The sequence below is a fragment of the Salvelinus namaycush genome, chromosome 3, assembly GCF_016432855.1.
Source record: "Salvelinus namaycush isolate Seneca chromosome 3, SaNama_1.0, whole genome shotgun sequence".
Classification (NCBI taxonomy): domain Eukaryota; kingdom Metazoa; phylum Chordata; class Actinopteri; order Salmoniformes; family Salmonidae; genus Salvelinus; species Salvelinus namaycush.
The window spans coordinates 61201790-61224608 of record NC_052309.1 but is presented as its reverse complement, the minus strand read 5'-3'; the positions used below and the strand labels follow the sequence as shown (position 1 = coordinate 61224608).

The following is a 22819-nucleotide window of genomic DNA, read 5'->3' as shown; positions in this document are numbered from 1 at the left end:
AAGACTACTGCACAACATAGTCAATAGTAGTGCACTGTACAGGGAGTAGGGTGCCAATTGGGACTCAAGCCATTCTCTCTGTCCCCATGGCTTCTGCTGCCTGGTTGGCTGCACCTTTCTCTTCTCCACTTCCTTGGCATGTAATCTGTTCTGTCTCCCTCTCTCCACTTCCACCCCTTTATTCTCTCTCTCCTCTAGGAGCATGTTGTTGGTCACGTTATCCGCGAGCCTGACGGGCGTTTGTATGCGTGTGTGTATGTACTGTTTGTGCTGCATGTTTCCACCTGTGTTTTTTTTTTTTGAAGAACATTGGCCTTGAACTCGCATTGAACGGTAAAGCCTGGACGTCTCCCCAACTCTCCCGTACTCACTCAATGACGTCTCTCTCTCTCTCTCTCTCTCACCCCGTCTAAGATCCGCTACAGAAAGGACAAGACGCTGTCTAAACAGAAGCCTACGTTTCCGGTGGTGACTGAAGTCAAAGACCTCTCCAACGGTTGTGCCATCGCTGCTGTTGTACACTACTACTGCCCCGGCCTGTTGCAGCTAGAGGGTACGTACATGCATAAAACCACATGATACAAATTAGCATGACAGTATTTGATATGCAAATACAAAAGTAAAACACAGGACTTGCGTATTGTTGTCCAATACAATATAGTACATGCCTGAGGGTTTGACTAAAAAGCCTAGCTTACTATGTCACAGGTTCCATCTAGGTTTAAACCACACTACCTTTTAATACAGTAACTTACTGTGTGCAGTGTATCATTACACGTACTGTACTATCTGCTCATTGTCCTGTGTTAGATGTTTAGACTCCACGGCCTGACTACCTGCTCATTGTACCGTTCCTGTGTTAAATGGGGCTCTAGCCTCTCCAAACTGTACGTGTGACTTTTCAGAGGGGTTGGGATAAAGCGCGAAGTCGAGTTTCCGTCGGTCCTCCGCGTGTAGTTGGACAATAAAGTGATCCTCGTTTTCTCCTTCAAGATGTGTGTATGAAGGAGTCCATGGCGGTGGAAGACAGCCTGTACAACCTGCAGCTGATCCGAGAGTTCTGTGACAGCTGTCTGAAGAGCTGCTGCCCCCTAGTGTTGGAGGACCTGCTCTACTCCCCACAGGAGCTCCAGGTACCCCCCCCCCCCCCCCCCCTGTCCTCACTGTGGGCCCATATAGCCCTGTAGGATTTTGCTCCAACCCCAGTTGTAACTAACCAGATTTCATTTAGATTATTATTAGGCGCGCTAGACTAGGGTTGGAGTACAAACCTACAGGATGGTAGCGCTCCAGAAACAGGTTTGGAGAGCTCTGATCTACACATTGTCTTGCCCTCAGAGCCATGCATTTAGAAATGTGTGGCTAAATATATGTCTCTGCCTAGACTGGAGCGGCAGGTAGCCTAGTGGCAGCAGGTAGCCTAGTGGTTAGAACGTTGGGCCAGTAACCGAAAGGTTGCTAGATCGAATCCCCGAGCCGACAAGCTAAAAGTCTGTCGTTCTGCCCCTGAACAAGGCAGTTAACCCACTGTTCTCCAGTAGGCCGTCATTGTGAATAAGAATTTGTTCTTAACTGTCTTGCCTAGTTAAATAAATGTTAAATAAAAATGTTAAAAGACTGTCTTATACAGAGTGTGTTTGGCCAACTGCCGCTGGATGCCATACATGTAGTAAAACTATTACAGCATGTAACTTTATTGATATCCAGGAATGAATTGTTACGGAGATCGAAACGGCATTACAGGGGTCCTTTAACTGTTTCTCTGGTATGTTCAGGTCAACATGATGAGTTTCCTAGCGGAGCTGCTGGGTTGGTTCGAGGTACGGAGGCCGGAGTTTGTTCAGCCACTGAACACCACTGGTAAGTGTTTGCCTGGGCCCTGTTCAGGAGGATGCAATGTTACAAAACGTTCACATAGAAATGTGTCCTATTGAACAAATGTGGTGGTCTGTCAAGTAGAATAGGGCATTATGTCAGCTCTAGTTGTTACATTTCTATCTGCAATATTCGGAGCGTTTCGCCTCACTGAATACACCCCCAGGGCCTATATTCATAAAGCGACTCTGAGTAGGAGTGCTGTTCTAGGATCAGGTCCTCCCTGTCCAAAATAATTGTGATCTAAAAGGCTAAACTGATCCTAAATCAGCCCTTCTACTTTTGAGATGCTTGATACATTCAAGCCCAAGTCTTGTGTGTGTGATTCCTGCGTAGGCCTAAATGGCAGTGTCGATATTTGACTAATGAGACTGTTTGTTTTGCTCCAGATGCTTCTGCACCGCTCAAGCCAACCAGTTTGAGCAATAACAGGTACAGCAGCTCTCACACAGTCATAATCACAAACATAACTTTATAATTTCTATATCAGTGGTCATCTGTCTCAGGAATGATACCTTTAGAGGGAAAGTTTATTGTGACAGCTCGGGTGAGTGAGTAGATTTCCAATTTATTTATTACCTATGGCAAATCAACTTGAAACTTCATCTTGACACTTGAAACAAATTTTTGTCCGTATTTCAGCGGCTCTCCTTCCATCTTCAAGAAGCCATTCCTGCCCATCTCCTCACCAGTGTCGCCAGGGCCTGCGCCAGGTGAGAGCAGGGCAACGCCCATCCCATCATTTAGGTCTGTCACACTTCTGTCCTCTGCAGAACACCCGGGTCCAAATATAGTTTTTGTTTTTATTTACAATCAAACAACACGTATAATATAATAAAACAGATTGCTTGACGAGCTTGCCTGGCCCAATGAAAGCAATGGAATAGTCCCGAAAGTGCAAACCCCGTTCTTCTGCGACCGCAGGCAGGCATGCACAATCAAACGTTCCTCAAGTTGTTTGAGAGAGAACGGGTACTTAAGTTCACACCCAGGTCTGGTGAGTCTTTTATAACTGTGTTGTCTGCGTTTGTTTATCAGTGGGTCCATGTGAAGGTTTTTCTGCCTTTTTTGGGGGGTATTTATCTTTGCATGCCCTGACTAGTGCCTGTGTGTCTTGGTGGTGTCTGTGTGTGTCTGTGTTGACGACTGTGTGTGAATGTGTGCAGCGTCTCTGACTCAGTCTGCCTCCATGTCTCATGTAGAGAGAGCTGGGAGAACATGGACCAAGAAGCCTTTCAGGTAGGCCCCATCTCATTGTCTCTCTCTCTGTCAATTCTCTCTCTCTCTTTCTCTGTTAGCTCCATATTTCAGTTGTATCTCAGTACAAAGGGTTGGGGTCAATTCTATTTCAATTAAGTCATTTCAGGAAGTAAACTCTCTCTCTCTCTTCCCGTCTCTCTCCGTCCAGTCGTCCCCTGTCCTCGGCCGTTTCATTTAGCATTCCCTTTGGCCTGGACAGCGACGTGGACGTCGTGATGGGCGGCGCCATCACCCGCTCGGTCAGCTCTGATAACGTGGCCCCCGGCCTGACCATAACTCGCGTGCCCTACACCCCCCCAGAGGACCTTAGTCACTTGCTCAGCAAGCCCCCCGCCCCCCCCGGCTCCCACAGAGGTTCCTGGGCCACCCAGAGCTCCTCCGTGGTGCCCATGCTGCTGAAGGAGAATGGCCTGGGAGAGGGGGACGGGGATGGGGAGCTGCCTACCATCGAGGAGGCCCTGCAGATCATCCACAACGAGGACAAGATGGAGCCCCGGCTCCACCCCGACGGCGCGGCCGACGGATTCTTCCTGCACTCTCCCGACGACCCGGCCAGTGCCAGACGCAACGGCCGCGGCGCTCACCCCTCCCACCCGCCTAACCCCATACCCCTCAGCTGCTCCGCCCCGTCCCGCTCTGGGATGATGTACCACCCCCACCTCCCCATGGGGGGAAAGACGCAGGCACCCAGGGAGCAGCCCTCCTCCACCCCCTTCTCCCGCACCCGACACACCTCGGAGGGCTCGCGGGACGACGACTCGGTGCTGAGGGACGGGAGCGTGGACTCTGACGCCTCTGAGGACCTCCTTCTCCTCCCCAATGCCCAGTCCACGCCTGCCACACCTGCTGTCCACACCAGAAGCTGTGGAGGGGGGACGGACGCGCCGGACAGTGGCGTGAGGATGACCAGCTTCGCTGAGCGCAAGAAGAAACCGTCGACAGTGGGCGTATCACCTAAAAGCGGTGGCGCCAGCAGCAGCGAACCGGTCGCCCCGGCAGCGACAGTTCCGATGACCAGCTGGGTGATCCAGCCCCAGAAGTCGACAGAGGAGAGCCCCAGTAGGAGTCCTGGATTGACCACCGAGATGTCCGAGCTGGGAGCCCGGCTGGACGAGAAGAGGAAGGCCATCGAGGCCCAGAAGAAACGTATTGAGGCCATCTTCGCCAAGCACCGCCAGAGACTGGGCAAGAGCGCATTCCTGCAGCTGAAGAAAGAGCAGGGAGTGGGGGAGAGAGAGGAGGAGGAGGAGGGGGGCCAGGTCAGCGCCTCCTCCACAGAGGAGGATCTCAGGGGGCTGACGCTAGATGAAAGGCTGGCTCGCATGGAGGATGAGGAGCAGCAGGAGGTGCAGCAGCAGGAGAAACGGCGCCTCTCACTGGAGCAGGAGGGGAACATCAAACCTTCATCACACCTGGACAACAAGCAGGCCTCCTTACCCAGAAGGGAGAAGGGTGCAGGGGCGGCAGGGCCAGGAGGAGAGCAGGCCGGGGTGGTAGCGCGTCAGCCAGCGCCCTTGGGGGACTACAACAATGCTGTCTCAAAGCTGAACGCGGCGCTAAGCTCCCTGCAGAGCGACATGCAGCGCCTCTCCGAACAACAGAACCAACTCATCAGGAAGAAGCCTGCCGCTCCCGCCGGCAACAAGTCCTGGGTGATCCCGCCCAGTCTCAAATCCTCGGCCCCTCCCTCGACCCGCATGTCCCGCGCGTCCACCCCCCGCGACCTCGCCTCCGCCTCCTCTTCCCCCTCGTCGTCCCGCCGCAACGCAGCCAGTCCCGCCAGAACATCCAAGTCGCCCCAGGTCCAGCGCCGGGCCCAGTCGGTGCCTCCCAAGAGCCCCAAGCACCAGGCCACCCACTACCACCACGCCCGCCCCCAGGACCTCAAAGTGCCGGGCCTGTCGCGCGTCCTCACCCCCCCACAGAATGTGGACACTATCCCCCACCTGCGCCGCGCCTCCCCCTGGCAGTGCCGGGACCAGAACTCCTCCACCTTCAACATCAGCTCTGCCTCCAGCCCTGCCTCCACCCCAATCCCCTCCCCTGCTCCAACCCCCACCCCCAGGGCCCTGTCGCTGGCCCTGGATGACAACATGTCGGACGCCGGCTCGAACGAGGACCAGAGCATCTTCAGCATCGACCTGGATACCGCCACATCTCAGGCCTCGGGGAGAAAGGAGCATGGTGGTGGAGGGAGCTCGGGGGCGCCCTCTGAGTGCTCGTTTGAGAGTGACGTTCCGGCTGCGGGGGTGTTTAATGGCAAGCGCAGCAGCCTGATCGAGATTTCTCTATCGGCCTTGTGCGGAGACGGGGACGAGGATGACCTGAGTGTCATGGACGACTCCATGAGCGACGTGACCGAACCCGAGATGAAGGGAGGGGTCGGCTTCTTCTTTAAGGTTAGTCGGACAGTGTGTGTGTTTGTCTGTTTGCCTGTGTGTGTGTTTAAGCCTGACTAATCCTGTATCTGTGTGTGTCCGCCATCAGGATGACAAGGTGCGGCCGGAGGACGAGATGGCCCAGAGGAAAGCAGCCCTGATGGAGAAACAGCGGAAGAGGGCGGAGGAGATGAAGAGACGGAGACTGGAGCAGGAGGAGAAGCGAGAGAAAGAGCATGCGATGTGTGTTGCTTTTTCAAGCCACTTACAGTACTGCACTGTCCAACAGTCGACTCTCTAAATCCACTAGATGGCGCTGCTTATGTTTCTTGTCCAGGTTACTGCCAAGCACTGTGTGACTTATTTTATTTGAATAATTCAATGATTTGATTGATTAATTGGTTCTCCTCCCCTCTCTCTATACCTCTAGCCGACCTGAGTGGTTTAACATCGAGGGCTGGGGAGACAAGTGTGGTGGGGGTGGCAGTGGTGAGGACCGGCCCCGGACCCCCGGTACTCCCCCATCAGAGAGCATGACCCAGCGGAGAGACACCTTCACCAGGCAGGAGTACGAGCGGAGGCAGCAGCTGAAGATCATGGAGGATCTGGATAAGGTGTTGCGGCAGAAGCCCACCACGGTGCGCGGCGTGAAGAAGCAGAGACCCAAGACCATGTTCCGGGACGACTCTGTGCTTTCCCGCAGCCCCGCCAAGGGATTCATGGGTAAATATAAACTCCTCTCCCATTGCTGAGTCAGTCTGGGGGCGTTCCTTGTTGATTTTTGTTGTTGTTTGCAGTCGTGCTGCGCATCTCAGACTGCGATGACACATTTTGATGGGGTTTTCTCTGTGTTTGTCTCACTCTCACTCACTCACACTAGGCTCCAAACTCAACAAGGTCTATTCCCACTCTACCATGAACCTGTCCTCAATGGCTAACGATACTGGCAACAGCGGGACACTGACCGTCAGGAAATCTCCCAGGTAACTAACTGTCAACAAGCTGTATTTTACTGCACAGGTAGCTATGGTTAACCATAACTAGTTGTATCCCCCCCCCCCCCCCCCACAAGGATCTGAAGCTGCCTGACTATCCCCTCCTCCCGTCCTCATCATTGGCCTATTTTTAACACAAATATGTAATTCAATGTCTGTCTGTTTATGTACCGGTATGTAGATTGTTTTGTTATGCTTCACAACAAATTTCCTCTCCTCCCTACAGCCGATCTCACTCCCCCTCAAGGCTGATGTCACCGGGACGAATGGCCAATCAGAATGGAGAGAAGGACTGGGAGAACGCCTCCACGGCCTCGTCTCCCGCCTCCATCCCAGAGTACACCGGTAGGTTTACCTTTAACCTTACGTTACAGCTCAGTGTTAACCATCACTCGGGGTCCATGACTGTGACATAATCTCTAGTTCCCTCTTCCAATATTCCTGTTCCAATAATATCCACACTAGCATTCATCAATAATCTTACTTAACCCAGAACTAAAGTCTTGTGTAATTGGCCAGATGCTCGATTAAGTTCTAGGTCCATACCGAGAAGAGATAGAAAGAGAACCGGAACGGAGAGCTCTCTCTTTGCAAGTTACGGGCCGAGCGTCCCCTCCCCGTAAGAATTTTGAAAGATGCTAAGACCTGCAAAATCGGGATTTGTCTAAAGTACCGGAACTAATGCTGCTCGTTATCTCACACATCCCTTTGTATCATGACAGATCGACGCTACCATTTATGTTTACGAGAGAGGACTTTATCATGAGTGAAATGCTAGTATGGATATGGTAACAGAGCCTATACTGAGAATACGATGTCATCATAAGTACAGTTGAAGTCGGAAGTTTACATACACTTAGGTTGGAGTCATTAAAACTCGTTTTACAACCACTCCACAAATTTCTTGTTAACAAACTATAGTTTTGGCAAGTCGGTTAGGACATCTACTTTGTGCATGACAGAAGTAAGTTTTCCAACAATTGTTTACAGACAGATTATTTCACTTATAATTCACTGTATCACAATTCCAGTGGGTCAGAAGTTTACATAAACTGAGTTGACTGTGCCTTTTAAACAGCTTGGAATATTCCAGAAAATGATGGCATTATAAGCTTCTGATAGGCTAATTGACATCATTTGAGTCAATTGGAGATATACCTGGGGATGTATTTCAAGGCCTACCTTCAAACTCAGTGCCTCTTTGATTCACATCATGGGAAAATCAAAAGAAATCAGCCAAGACCTCCACAAAAGAAATTATAGACCCCCACAAGTCTGGTTCATCCTTGGGAGCAATTTCCAAATGCCTGAAGGTACCACGTTCATCTGTGCAAACAATAGTACGCAAGTATAAACACCATGGGACCACGCAGCCATCATACCACTCAGGAAGAAGACGCGTTCTGTCTCCTAGAGATGAACGTACTTTGGTGCGAAAAGTGCAAATCAATCCCAGAACAACAGCAAAGGACCTTGTGAAGATGCTGGAGGAAACGGGTACAAAAGTATCTATATCCATAGTAAAACGAGTCCCATATCGACATAACCTGAAAGGCCGCTCAGCAAGGAAGAAGGCACTGCTCCAAAACCGGCATAAAAAAGCCAGACTACGGTTTGCAACTGCACATGGGGACAAAGATTGTACTTTTTGGAGAAATGTCCTCTGGTCTGATGAAACAAAAATAGAACTGTTTGGCCATAATGACCATCGTTATGTTTGGAGGAAAAAGGGGGAGGCTTGCAAGCCGAAGAAAACCATCCCAACCGTGAAGCACGGCGGTGGCAGCATCATGTTGTGGGGTTGCATTGCTGCAGTAGGGACTGGTGCACTTCACAAAATAGATGGCATCATGAGGCAGGAAAATTTAGTGGATATATTGAAGCAACATCTCAAGACATCAGTCAGGAAGTTAAAGCTTGGTCGCAAATGGGTCTTCCAAATGGACAATGACCCAAAGCATACTTCAAAAGTTCTGGCAAAACGGCTTAAGGACAACAAAGTCAATGTATTGGAGTGGCCATCACAAAGCCTGGACCTGAATCCTATAGAAAATCTGTGGGCAGAACTGAAAAATCGTGTGTGAGCGAGGAGGCCTACAAACCTGACTCAGTTACACAAGCTCTGTCAGGAGGAATGGGCCTAAATTCACCCAACTTATTGTGGGAAGCTTGTGGAAGGCTACTCGAATGTTTTGACCCAAGTTAAACAATTTAAAGGCAATGCTACCAAATACTAATTGAGTGTATGTGAACTTCTGACCCACTGGGAATGTGATGAAAGAAATATAAGATTAAATAAATCATTCTCTTTACTATTATTCTGACATTTCACATTCTTAAAATGAAGTGCTGATCCTAACTGACCTAAGACGGGGCATTTTTACTAGGATTAAATGTCAGGAATTGTGAAAAACTGAGTTTAAATGTATTTGGCTAAGGTGTATGTAAACTTCTGACTTCAACTGTATCTGTTTGAACTAATCGATCACATATTAACAGAAAGCTCATATGGGAACGTACTTGTTCTTTGATCTATGGCATGCTATTTGTATTGATTTTGTTGATTTGTGTAGATGTGTTGTTTTTGTGTTTGATTTGTGTTTGTGATATTTGTGTTGGCTTCCAGGGCCCAAGCTGTACAAGGAGCCCAGCTTCAAGTCCAACAAGTTCATCATCCACAACGCCATCTCCCGCTGCTGCCTTGCTGGCAAGGTCAACGAACCTCAGAAAAACAAGATTGTAGAGGTCAGAACTCTATAAATCCACAACTCCACTTAGATCCTTTTAAATAAATATGTGCATCTCAAATAGCACCACCATCTTCCATTATAGTGCACTACTTTTGACCAGGGTCTATAGGGCACTACAAAGGGAATAGGGGTGCCATTTGGGATGCGAACAACACCCCCTGTTAGAGGCCTTTTAAATCAACAACCTTGCTATCCTCCACTCCGCTGGCTAGGCTGGATTGGCTGTCAGTCTACCAGGTTGGAGCCTCCACACTGCCACTGTTTATATCCTGTTCACCTCCTCTCTCTCAGTTCAGTTCAAAGGGCTTTATTGGATGGGAAACATATGTTTACATTGCCAAAGCAAGTGAAATGGATAAGCAAAAGGTGAACAGTAAATATTACACTCACACAAGTTCCAAAAGAATAAAGACATTTCATATTATGTATGTATACAGCGTTGTAACGATGTGCAAATAGTTAAAGTACAAAGGGGAAAATAAATAAACATCAATATGGGTTGTTTTTACAATGGTGTTTGTTCTTCACTGGTTGCCCTTTTTTTTGTGGCAACAGGTCACAAACCTTGCTGCTGTGACGGCACACTGTGGTATTTCACCCAGTAGATATGAGAGTTTATCAAAATTGGATTTGTTTTCAAATTCTTTGTGTGTGTGTAATCTGAGGAAAATATGTCTCTAATATGGTCATACATTTGGCATGAGGTTAGGAAGTGCAGCTCAGTTTCCACCTCATTTTGTAGGCACTGTGCACATAGCCTGTCTTCTCTTGAGAGCCAGGTCTGCCTACGGCGACCTTTCTCAATAGCAAGGCTATGCTCACTGAGTCTGTACATATTCAAAGCTTTACTTAATTTTGGGTAATTTACAGTGGTCAGGTATTCTGCCACTGACTCCTCTCTGGTTAGGGCCAAATGGCATTGTAGTTTGCACTGTTTTTTTGTTAATTCTTTCCAAAGTGTCAAGTAATTATCTTTTTGTATTCTCATGATTTGGTTGGGTCTAATTGTGTTGTTGTCCTGGGGCTCTGTGGGTGTGTTTGTGAACAGAGCCCCTGGACCAGCTTGCTTAGGGGACTCTCTCTCTCTCTCTCTCTCTCTCAATTAAATTCAAAGGGCTTTATTGGCATGGGAAACATATGTTTACATTGGCAAAGCTCTCTCACTCTTTCTAATGTGGATTCGTATTGAATTGTGTCATTGTTAAAGCGTTTTTAACATTGTTTTTATCTCCCCCTCTCCTTCTATGGTTCAGGAGATGGAGAAATGCCAGGCCAACCACTTCCTCATCCTCTTCCGTGACTCCAGCTGTCAGTTCCGGGCCGTCTACACCATGAACCCAGAGACCGAGGAGATGGTGCGCCTAACGGGCATCGGGCCTCGCGTCATCAGCCCCGCCATGGTGGAGTCCATCTACAAGTATAGTTCGGACCGCAAACAGTTCACCACCATCCCGTCCAAGACCATGTCCATGAGCGTCGATGCCTTCACCATCCCCGGGCACCTGTGGCAGAGCAAGCGCCCGGGCACCCCCAAGAAGCTGGGCACCCCCAAATAATGAGAACATCTCAATGATGGAGGAGGTGGTGGGCAGGGGGAGGAAGAAGGTGGACATATGTAAATCAGGGGCCCCTCCTCTTCCCCCAGTCAACCCCCCACCCCCTCCTCCCCCCTCCTTTCTCTTATATTGGTTTGGTCCAGTGTTGGCTGTTGATTTGGGGACTGCTTTGGTTCAGTAGGCTGGTCAGGTAGACCGCCGGAAGGATCTGAAAGGAATAAATGACACTGGTGTCAGACATGTATAAACCGCCTGCCCCTTTAAGCCTGTCCAACCAGATGGTCTCTGCCCCTTTAAGACCAACCTGGGTCGTATTCACTAGGAAGCAAACGGACCAAAACAGGGAGGGACTACCTGAATGTGTCCAATAAGAAACGCTTGTTTTTCGTTGCAATATGTTTTGCTACGGTGTGCACCAATGAATATGACCCTCATCAGCTCAGTGTATGGGGGACATTTGTACATGTCATGTGACAAGGGGGCCAGCTACAGATAATCACTACTACTAAAGCCATTCATAGGGCCCTGTCTGTCACACACTACATCCCGTAGGGGCCTCTGATTGCCCCCCCCCCCCCCCCCCCCCCCAGCCTGATCTACCTAGATTGTAAAATAATAATGTTGTGATAGGTCAAGAATGAACAGGGCTTCTTCCCACCGTACTGGGCCTGGCTCCCCCAGCCTCCTACTGCTTTCCCACTGCCTCCCCTTGACTAACCCCGTCCACAGTCATCCATTGTGACCTTAAGCACTTGGTGGTGAGCGCGAGAGGGAACATCTCGCACACACTGCCGCAGCTCTCTGAACAGAACATGGGGGTCAGACCCGCAATCTCCCTCTCTTTCTCTCTCTCTTTTCTGTTTCTTTAATCTGACCTTCTTTCTTCTTTAATTCCAGGACTCTTTCTCCTCCCGTCTGCTGCCTCTCCCTGCAGACGGGACAGAAGAACCCACCCTGAAAGAAATCCGACTTAGCAAACTGCTCTCTCATGAATGTAGGGCGCACCCGAACCACTCGGCTCCCCCGGGTGTGTTTTCGTTGGCCAGTCGAGGACTGGGAGGTACTGTATTGGGCGGGTCCACCGAGGGCTCTAGCACTCTTGACTGGCTGCCGTGCCTGTCAGTCAGAGCGGTATGAAGGACTCCGCCCAGCTCCAACTCTACTTCAGCTCTAGACATCTGGATGTTTTTTTTTTACACCACTACTTTTGACATGTTGTGCTGAGTGAATCGCTTCGGCCTTCGTGAGCAGAAATGAGAACTAATCCACACCCCCTTTACTTGCTTTATTTCCTATTTCAGTACGAGAGGTGGAATGAAAATAGCGTTATACCGTTGTACATTATTATCTTGATGAATGAAACTGGAAAAAATGAAGGAGGACTTTATACTCTGTTTAGCATTACCCAGGATTCACATTGTGTGGAAAGAGAAAAAGAAACGAAAATGAATGACAATTTAATATATATGAATGCTGTTTATTGCTAATTACTTTCAGTTTTGACAATGATTTGTACAAACAAGTTGAACTATGAATAAGCTAGCCTGCTGCTTTACCATTAGCGAGGTGTGCGTGTGTCTGAGAGAAGAGTGCGCCAGTGAGTGAAAGAGCGAGTGAATGAGTAGAAAAACTGTCTGACAACAGAGACTTAGCGAACTCTCCACAATCTGAGAAATAAACCCAGAAGGACAAAAATGAACATGCTATGTCATTTGAGATCACACACACACATGTTACCTGTGAATGAAGGATAATCGGGACTGTATCAGCCCTAATTCGGTCCCGCTGCAGGGTATGGTGTGGTACTACAGTATTTGGGGTTTTGGGTAAGCCTTGACCCCATAGGGTACCATTTGGAACACAACCCGTGTTTCTGGTCTAACCTGTAGGCACTAGTGGGTTCTGATCCCCTCTTGTCTTCATTTAGCACTATATCAGCTGATGTAGGCCAACCAGCCAATCAGCTGCCATCTCTCCTGTCTTGTTTCACATCACAAACTGCCTCCCAACAACAACATCACGTTCCTGTCGTTTTGACTGAGATTTTCAAATGGAGATCTGATAGATTTTTTGGTCTCTCTAAAAAGTTTGACAATGGGTTTGTATGTTCAGTGTGTATGGCAAGGAGTGTGAGATGAATGGACATGTGTGACTGTGTTGGTGTTTGTAAAGGAGAGTACGTATGCGATAGTCAACCTATAACTGGATTCTGTGCAATTCTCCTGTAGACAGTAAGTCAGTCATGTAACCCCAAGGTGTGTTTGTTGGGTAAAGATTAGAAGGATTTTTTAGTTTCAAGATTCTATTATGATTATTATGATTTTATTTTTTTCTCCATTTAAAGTGGTGATTCAGATGTTCATTTCATAGAAGACATGTCCTGTATGTAGTCTTTTTTATTTTGCTCTGTTACCACCGTGTCGATGTGGGCAGAGTATTTGTGTTCCTCTCGCAAAATTGTTCATGATTACAGATAACTGGACCAGGCTAATAAAATCCTTTTAAAAATCACCATTACCCCTTTCATTTATGTCATGCTCATTCTTAGTGTTTCTGGACCCACCTTAAATGAACAACTTTAAAGGCTTAACAAAGCCTTCATAAACCCATTTATAGGGCTACATACAGTAGGTGCTTCACAAATCCATTTAGAAGCTGATTTGTACTATATTAAAATGTGTTCTAACATAACGCTTTTCTAAACGTGACAGCTCTTTTTCCACCCTTTATGTATACAGAATGGTATGTCCTTAAATGATTTCTAAAGCATCTTTCGTATGGAGGCCTTATAAAACCTTTTTAAAAGTTTAGTTACGTTGCCTATCGGTTCCACGTTTTTAAGGTTTGAGGGAATTTCTTTCCTTTTCATAGTCTTTTTCCTCTCGCTTCATACTGTCAGCGTTGCACTGGGACTAGCTAACTGTTGGCTAAATGGTATGTGTGTAACAAACGCGTACCCTCTATGGCCCATGTCAACAAAAAAGTGTGTGAGGAAATGAAAGTATAGGTTGAGCGCATTCATGCTTATACACACACTTGCTGCTTCCACAATTCTTGTTTTCAGGGGTAAAATTTGAGGGAGCATGGCTTACGGATGGTTGAGGTGGGCTAGGTCCCCCGTCTGGAAGTTGGCGAATTTAGCATTTTTCAAACAGCTGAAATGTCTTTTTCCTGCAATCTAGAACCATAATCATTATGCTTAATTGGCGTCAACCCCCCCCAAAAAATTGGGATATCAATGCATATACCTCTTGAGCAGTCAATCCTCCTGAGTGGTTATTTTAAAACAAAATATACTCAAATCTGGGTACAAGATTAAAGGAATGTGAATCTTATTCAGTACATTTAGTTATTGCTTTTCTAAAGCCTACCAACCTTGTCAACAGGCATGCCAGCTAAGCTAGACAAGCTAGCTACTCTGACTTGATTGATATCCTGAAATGGCTTCTTGGTAGCTAGTTATGAGATTGGGAACCTATCTGGGCTTGCTAAAGCCAACTTCAACAATTGCTAAGTGGCGAGTAGCATTACAGAGAAGGAACAAAAGAAGAATAAAATGTACAGGACAAATCTGAGGGGGCACGTGACGCCTCTGCTTGTTTATTTCAAACAGGTCTTGTGGTAAAGGGATGACATGCTTTACTCCAGATTTTATCTGACAGATAAAAACGATACACAACATTGTCTTGTCAAATGATATGTATATGTCGTCTGCATAATGTGTGTACAGGAGAAGAGGAGAAAGCATATAGCAGTGTTTTGGTTCCTACTCCCATCTGACTGAATACTGACTAGTTAACTCAGGGTTTCAAACAAATGATCAATTGGAGATAAGTATTACATTACTCAAACTCGTCTGAAAGCAGATGGATGTTGTTATTAACCACAGGCCCTGGATCAGATGTTAATGTCTTATCCCCTTAATGGTTAGGATTGGCGTTAGGGTCATTGGGTCCAGCTTTTGAAAAATGGATTTCAGCTATCGGATAGGAGTAAATGCAAAGAAAGAATATATAGAACCGGAGTCCCCATTCAAGTCAATGATTCTTTCATTCTATGCAGATAGGTAACTTTTGAAAAACTGGGCCCTGATCTCAGATCTGTGCTTTGGGACAATGTCTACCTTTGAGCAAAGATTACAATCTTGGTGGACATATAACAGGCTCATTGGCAGTTGAACAAGTCCTGGGCATCAGGGTGATGTTCAGTATGGAGAAAATGTTTTGAAATGCAGTGAAACAGGGAGGTAATACCTATATTTGTCCTGTTTGCTTTCCGTTGCAAAATGTTTTGCTACGATGTGCCCTATTGAACAGACCCCTTGGTCGTGTTTACCATCCTACACCTTGGCAAAAATGTTTTACAATGGAATACAAAAACACGTTTTTTTTATTGGACAAGTCCAGGTACTCCCTCCCTGTGCCAAATTAACACAACCCAGGTGAAGAGAGGGAGCCCACCAGCCAAGTCCAGCAGGCACCCTTCCAGCAGGTAGTTGTTCAGAAGTGCATAGCAATCAGCATCTCTGAGTGGAACAGGGTTAAACGTCCCAAATGCCACCCTATTCACTACAGTATATAGTGCACTACTTTTGACCAGAGCTCTATGGGGGCCTGGTTAAAAGTAGTACACCATGTAGGGAATAGGTTGCCATTTGGGACAGTCCCAGGGTGTTGTAAAGCATTCTCTGTTAGCAGGGCAAGGCGGTATTCAGCTGTGTTTAGCGTGCAGCATCTCTGTGAGCAATGAGTTGCAGGGCAGATCACCCAGTAGGTGGCGCTGGTACAGATACTCCTCCACCTGCAGGCTGATGCTGCGAACCTCAGGAAGCCGTAGCAGCAGTTGGCCAAACTTGTCGGTGTGACCCGGGTGGGTGTAGAGGGTGTGGTCCATCAGGGTGTGGTTCACCCTTTCCTGGGTCCGCTCCACCTGCCCGCGGTCCTGCACCGACTTCACATCTGCAGGGTCGAGAAGGACAGGTAGAGACAGTTAGTGCATAGTTAGTTGAACATCTATAAACCATTTGTAGGGGACTATCCAAACTGACTTCACGTCTGCAATGTGAAAAAGAGGCAGAGACAGTTTGAACAATTGGGAAGTGTTTACTATGAGATTGTCTAATACAAAAACCCAATCAAGTTGTCCGTTTCCAGTGGAGATTCCTTGGCTGAGAATCAGTCAACCAGGGACCAAAACCAGAGACCTACAGCAGAGGTACATCAGAGCAAAGTAACATTCAGAAGGACTGGAGGACTCACCAGGGTTGAAGAGGACCAGGTATTTGAGGCACACAAACTCCTGTGTGTCCATGTGGAGGGCCTTGAGTTTAACCACCAGGTCCTGAGTCCTTGACACCAGACTGGTCAGAGTGACCCCTGCCTGGGTCAGGATGTTCGACACCTCAATCTGCATCAGAGAGACAGGAATATTTAGGACCTCCAGACTTGACACCATCCAGACCCATTGGATGGAATTTCCTGTAGTCAGCATGCCAATTGCACACACACATAGTTGCCAAAGCTACAAAAGAGCAAAACGATATCATCTGAAAATAACTAGGTAAGATACTCAAGTGACATAGTGTGAGAGGAAGGCTCCACACCACTCTTCAGACTACACAGGACGTTCAAACTAGTTGGGACTTTCGGCCCTATTGTATTATTCAGGCAATGCATTATAGTATGAGCTAATTGAGGAGGAGGAGGAGATGGAAATTGTGAGGAAGAGGATGAGGACGAGCATGAGAACAAGTACAAGGACGAACACGAGGAGGACGGGAAGGAGGACAGGGATTGGAGGTGATAGCTACCTGTTGTCCTGTGACTAGATAGATGCAGCCTTCTCTGCTGTAGGCCACCTGTCGACACAGGTAATCCAGCACCAGCAGCTCACTCCAACAGCTCTGCAGCAGCACCATCTGGTCCTCCACCTAAAGGAGTAACCACCAGGACCACACACAGGTCAGTTCACCTCTCAACGCGGTCGATTCAGGAAGTGAATTGAAAGTGTCCCATTGTTTTCTATGAGGATAATTTTTGTTGTGTGTGTGTGTGTATGACCTTGAGCTCCTTGAAGAGAGCACTGTTCCTGGCCCATTCCACGAGCCCAAACAAAGTCTGGTCGGCCATTTTACACATGACACTGAAGGTGTTGAGGCGGTCGTGTTTCCCACGGCTTGCCTGCTCTCTCTGCAGGCTGGCCAGCACCTTGGCACACAGCTGGCGCTCATCCGGCTCACCCTCCAGAAGCTGGGCCAGGAAGCTAGGTGTGGGAGCAGTCAACGTGGAGGTTAAGGTCGGGGTTGAGCTCAGGGTAGTTGTGGGCGTGGTGAGTGGGGTGAGTAACCCGTTAGGCGTGGGCGGGGTTGGAGGTGCCGGGCCGTAGCTGTAAGGCATCATCTCACTTTTCTCCTGGTGGTATCCTGATCCCCCTCCATGGAAGGAACGGTGGTACAGTTCAGGGTAAGCCAGGGACGGGGGAGGAGCTAGAGCCCTCCTGTCCAGGTTCATGGTGCAGTCCAGAAGCATGGGGGGGAGCTCTGAATGGCCCATATTAGAGGGGTAGGCCTGCGATTGGTGGAAATTGTCAGAGGGCAGGGGTGCCGATGTGTGACTGGACATTAGGTGAATGTTGTTTGAAACGGAAGGCTGGTGTGTTTGTGCACTTTCCAGTTTGATCCTGTAGGGGGTGGTGTTGTACTGCTGGTGGTGGTAGACCCCTCTCTGCTGTTTCATCTGCCTATCTCGTCGATACAGAGGGCCAAACTTGTTCCGGCCACCTCTCATTCGGTCTGCCCTTACCGCTGTAGGACCAGAGAGTAACATACAGTAGAGGTACGAGTATAATGACACTATAATGAAGAGAGTAACATGAGTACATTAAAACTATATATTTTTTAAGTTACATGTGAATGAATGTATTGACACTATAACAAATGAAGAGAGAGTAACAGGAGTAACAATCCTGCCAGGAGGGCTCAGTGGGCAGGGATTGCATATGTTCGGGGAATATTTGAATGGTTCCAACTCCCATTGTGCCAGCACTGCCGGGTAAGCTCAATCAAACTCAGCAAAAGGATTTGAAAAGACAAACCAATACTACTTGAACCCAGGTCTGATGTCAGCATGTTTTAGTGTACACTATCTGATTCAGTTCTGGTTTATGAGTCCACAGATAAGTCATATGAGGGAGCAGAACATGGAAGGGTGTCAATGGAAGTAAAGGTAAGGCATTATGCAAGCTAGCAGAGGAGATTTCCACAGGTACACATAATGGGAACATTTCAGTACATGAGTGATAAAGTATATTGAAAGCCGGTGCTTTCACACAGGTGTGTTTCCTGAATTAATGAATAAAGCAATTAACATCCCATCATGCTTACGGTCATATATAATAATTCTGGGCAGGCCATTATTTTGGCCATTACTTTGGCTACCATGGCTTTGCCCCCATAAGATGACAATCCACAGGGCAGGAGTGGTCACCAGATCAGATCCCAACCCAGTTGAACACTTATGGGAGATTCTGGAGCGGTGCCTGAGACAGCGTTTTCCACCACCATCAACAAAACACCAAATTATGGAATTTCTTTTGGAAGAAGTCTCACATCCCTCCAATATAATTCCAGACACTTATAGACTCTATGCCAAGGTGCATTGAAGCTTTTCTGGATTGTGGTGGCCCAACGCCCTATTAACACACTTTATGTTGGTGTCCCTTATGCTGGCAGTTACCTGTATATCAGGGATGGGCAACTTTGATGGGGGTGGGGGCCTCAAAATCTGAACTCATCAGGGGGTGGGGGCCGCAGTTGCTCGCAGCATATTTTTGTTTGTTGATGTTGTAAATTTAACCTTTATTTAACTAAGGCAAGTCAGTTACAAACAAATTCTTATTTACAATGACGGCCTACACCGGCCAAACCCGGACGACGCTGGGCCATTTGTGCGCCGCCCTATGGGACTCCCAATCACGGCCGGTTGTGATACAGCCTGGACTCATACCAGGGGGTCTGTGGTGACGCTTCTAGCACTGAGATGCAGTGCCTTAGACCGCTGCGCCACTCGGGAGCTCTGGATTGATCAGAGGGCCTTCAAAAGGGGCTCACTAGTTGCCCATCCCTGCTTTAAATGCTTCCTGAGTCCCACAGGTCTGTCCTGTGCTGGGTCTCAAGGATTGTTTTGAGGACACACATTGATTGTTTAGGTGTGTGTATGCATGTGTTTGAGTGTGGGTGTATGCATTTGGTTTAAGTGTGTGTGTGCACGTGCATGTGAGTGAATGAGTGAGTGCCGTACCCTCTCTCTTCATGCCCACGGCCAGGCACTTCTGGAAACGGCAGTAGGGGCAGCGTTTCCTCTGGGAGGGGTTCATGGGACAGCTCTGTCTCTCTGCACAGGTGTAACGCTTGTTGTTCTGCACCGAACGCTTGAAGAAACCCTGCAGATAGAGAGGGAGAGAGACAGGGAGACAGAGCGAGGGGGGGACAGAGCTCAATCAAGCTGCTGCTAGTATGCTGTTTGTGTGCCTTGTTATGTCTCAAAGGAAACAATGAAATCACTTAGATCTACGATAGAGAGGTTAAATAAGATCTACGATAGAGAGGTTAAATAAAAATACTATTGGTTTCATGTTGCTGCTCTTGACTGAGCTGGCCTGGTGTAATAGAACAAATAAATAGTCCCAAAAGTAAGGAAAAACAACAACATCCCATCTGCCACTCCAGGCAGGCTCAATGTAACAGTCAACAAAATCATCCCAATACTATTTGAAACAAGTGTGTCATTGAAAAGAAGTGTGTCGTCGATCACGCTGAGCCTACATTACCTTGCAGCTCTCGCAGGTGAGCAGCCCATAGTGGTAGCCAGACACTTTGTCTCCACAGACTGGACAGACCTCCGCCTGATCTGGCCTGGTCTCTGGCTCGGTCTTCAGCTCCTGAGCTGGGGAGTGGGGAAGGTTTAGCGGTTTAGGATCCCCATTAGCTGTTTCACATGCAGCAGCTACTCTTCCTGGGGTCCACAAGGTGTTGGGGTGTCATGCATTGGCTAATGGCAGGGATTAAAGAGACCTCTGTGTGTCTGCTTGTTATTAAGTGGCCGACCAAGGTCTGACTAAGGGCTAGATTCAATCCGATTTTAAAGGCAATGCTTCAGTGTTTCGTGGAGACCGCATCACGGTAAACACTGCATAAGTCAGTTGGCTCAATCAGAAATTACCTTTAAACGTCAATCACGCTATAACGCGGATCTTCTGCGGTCCGGATTGAATCTAGGCCTAAGTTAGTAGTCAAGTCAAGTTCTTGTACTTATACTTGTTAATCGATCTGAGTCTGAATTCACAAAGCATCACAGAGTAGGAGTGCTGGTCTCTCGTTATTCATTATGATTTAAAAGGCGAAACCAAACTGATCCCAGAACAGCACTCCTACTATGAGATGCTTTATGAACACGGCCCTGGTTTATTCTTCAGTAAATGAGAGGCGGCGGCCTCTGAACAGCCATCGTGTTATATTCTTATCACTCAGATTGATAGGCTAAAACATTACACTGAACTGTCTTACTGTGACACTTACGTAATTCATATTGACCATGTTTTTATTGAATGAACAGATTTGGACAATAAGAAACTACGTTTGGCAATGGAAATGACGATATTAAGAGGAAAGTCACCAATGTCCATATCTGATAAGTAGTGAACGATTTAAAAGAAAGTTCCCTCTCCCTGAAGCTGTCTTCACACCCTACATTCAACTGATATATCAAAGTACTGTGACCACTAGCCTGGTTCCACACTGGATATCTGTATCCAACTCTTCTTTCCTTGTAATGCCATACATGTTTGGCTTGACAATGAACGAACAGAGAGAGGAGTTGGCCAAAGCACAAATAGGCTGGACCAGCGTTTCCCAAATCCGGTCCCGGGGACCCAATGGGGGTGCATATTTTGATTACATTTTGATTACTTGAATCACCTGTGTAGTGCTAGAGAAAAATACTAAAACGTGCACCCCCTTGGGGTCCCCAGGACCGAGTTTGGAAAACGCTGAACTGCACTATCAGGCTATATGATCACACCTTTCGTGTCACAAACAAACAAAACATTCTGAGAGGCACCTAGTAGCTTGAGAGGCAGCTAGAACAGTAACAGTAACAGAAGCAGTTATAGTCCAGGTCGGTAACAGCAACCGTAATAACAGTACAAGCAAGATTACCAGTCCAGGTCAGTAGCAGTACTCACATGTCGACGATCCCTCCGAAGACAACAGATCCAGAGGCTGGACCTGGCATAGGGCCTGGCCCTGGTCCGCATGGAAGTGGCCCTGAGGTACGTACATTTTGAAAGAGGGGATAGCCAAATTCACCCTAACTAGTTCCTCATAGCCCGAGGGAGCAGGAGGCCAGCCAGACAGACAGACAGACAGACAGACAGACAGACAGACAGACAGAGAGGCAGGCAGCCACAGCAGGACCTCTGCTGTCTGTCTAAGGACTCACTATTGGACTGTGCTCCATAGTGGACTTTGGACTTAGCTCCATGGTGGCGGTGCAATAAAATCCTGTCCTGACTTACTGGAACTCCTATCACAGCCTGGTGAGTGAAGACCTTCTTGGAGGAATTCCTGTGCAGTAAGTAAGTGCTGTAGGTAGGAAGGCATTTCTGCAAAGAAACCACTACTAAAGGACACCAATAACAATAAGAGACTTACTTGGCAAAGAAACACAAGCAATGGACATTAGACCAGTGGAAATCTGTCCTTTGGTCTGATGAGTCCAAATTTGAGACCTTTGGTTCCAACCTCTGTGTCTTTGTGAGACAAGGAGTAGGTGAACGGAAGCATGGAGGAGGAGGTGTAATGGTGTGGGGGTGCTTTGCTGGTGACACTGTCAGGGATTTTATTTAGAAAGCATGGCTACCACAGCATTATGCATGCCATCTGGTTTGTGCTTAGTGGGACTATCATTTGTTTTTCAACAGACAATGACCCAACACACCTCCAGGCTGTGTAAGGGCTATTTGACCAAGAAGGAGAGTGATGGAGTGCAGCATCAGATGACCTGGCCTCCACAATCACCCGACCTCAACCCAATTGAGATGGTTTGGGATGAGTTGGACCGCAGAGTGAAGGAAAGCAGCCAACAAGTGTAGTAAGGCACTTAACCCCTTATTTAGCAGACACTCTTATCCAGAGTGACGTACAGTAGCAATTAGGGTTAAGTGCCTTACTCAAGGGCATAGATATTTCCCCTGGTCGGCTCGGGATTAGAACCAGCGACCTTTCAGTTACTGGCCCAACGCGCTTTAACCACTAAGCTATCTGCCACAGACTACAGTTCTGTGTTTTAAAACTTTAAAAAAACGTTTCCTGTATATTGAAAGTAATTTACTGGCTACTGCACTGCCAGTAATGTAGTGTAATTAAGTACCACCCCACAGAATACAGTACCATGCCATATTTTTAGAGCACCAAAAACTCTTTGAACACTAGTGGGTGCATGGTATTGTTGTTTCTGGCTCATTAACATATGTTGAGGCATGTCTTGTAAGAGGCAATATTTTTAGCACCTGTTAGTGAGAGTGTTGAACCAATTTAACAGAAATTTGGTAGTAGTTCCGTAACAATTGAATGTGTGTAGGGGACAGATCAGGTTATCAGTAAGTCTAAAATCTTTAATGGTTTAGCCATGTCCTTTTGATCTGTTTCGCCCGTTAGTCAATGCCAGTTTAGAAGCCTTTGTTAGGGCCTCTTCAAGTGCAAGTGATATAAAACACACCTTTTTAATTGGTATGCTGTAATATATAATTACTTATTCAACAGCAATTGCTGTAATTTTATTACAATACATCAATAAAAGTACTGTATTCCTATTTTGCTATATATTTACTGCAGCATTCTATCAATGTTGTGGGACGGCAAAGAATTGTTGGGTCATTATCATATTTCGATGCGTACCTTGTTAGTGGCTATATATTTTTGCACCGGTTAGTGAGAATGCCTACCAATT

General features: G+C 47.4%; 2 protein-coding genes across 3 annotated transcripts in view; one reads left to right on the top strand and one right to left on the bottom strand.

Annotated features, from left to right (window-relative positions):
- camsap3 (calmodulin regulated spectrin-associated protein family, member 3) overlaps positions 1-13325 on the top strand; it is a 52685-nt gene extending 39360 nt beyond the window's left edge. Inside the window, exons 5-17 of one of the 2 annotated variants that reach the window (XM_038980658.1) lie at positions 415-553; positions 994-1133; positions 1776-1860; positions 2265-2307; positions 2518-2588; positions 3042-3114; positions 3284-5534; positions 5623-5756; positions 5944-6236; positions 6394-6496; positions 6735-6853; positions 9135-9253; positions 10512-13325. In XM_038980658.1, the coding sequence (XP_038836586.1) occupies positions 415-553; positions 994-1133; positions 1776-1860; positions 2265-2307; positions 2518-2588; positions 3042-3114; positions 3284-5534; positions 5623-5756; positions 5944-6236; positions 6394-6496; positions 6735-6853; positions 9135-9253; positions 10512-10814 (3873 nt within the window). In that variant the 3' untranslated portion in view covers positions 10815-13325. The remainder of the gene's footprint in view (positions 1-414; positions 554-993; positions 1134-1775; positions 1861-2264; positions 2308-2517; positions 2589-3041; positions 3115-3283; positions 5535-5622; positions 5757-5943; positions 6237-6393; positions 6497-6734; positions 6854-9134; positions 9254-10511) is intronic. The other variant, XM_038980666.1, reaches the window with a different exon arrangement.
- Positions 13326-14386: 1061 nt separating this feature from the next.
- Positions 14387-21321, bottom strand: nr5a5 (nuclear receptor subfamily 5, group A, member 5). The gene is made up of 7 exons (XM_038980676.1): positions 21054-21321; positions 19641-19756; positions 19112-19253; positions 16874-17616; positions 16624-16743; positions 16073-16220; positions 14387-15772 (listed from the first exon to the last, which is right to left on the bottom strand). The coding sequence occupies exons 1-7, from the start codon at positions 21148-21150 to the stop codon at positions 15525-15527; spliced, it is 1614 nt and encodes a 537-aa protein (XP_038836604.1). The 5' UTR covers positions 21151-21321; the 3' UTR covers positions 14387-15524.
- Between the last annotated feature and the right edge of the window lie 1498 nt (positions 21322-22819).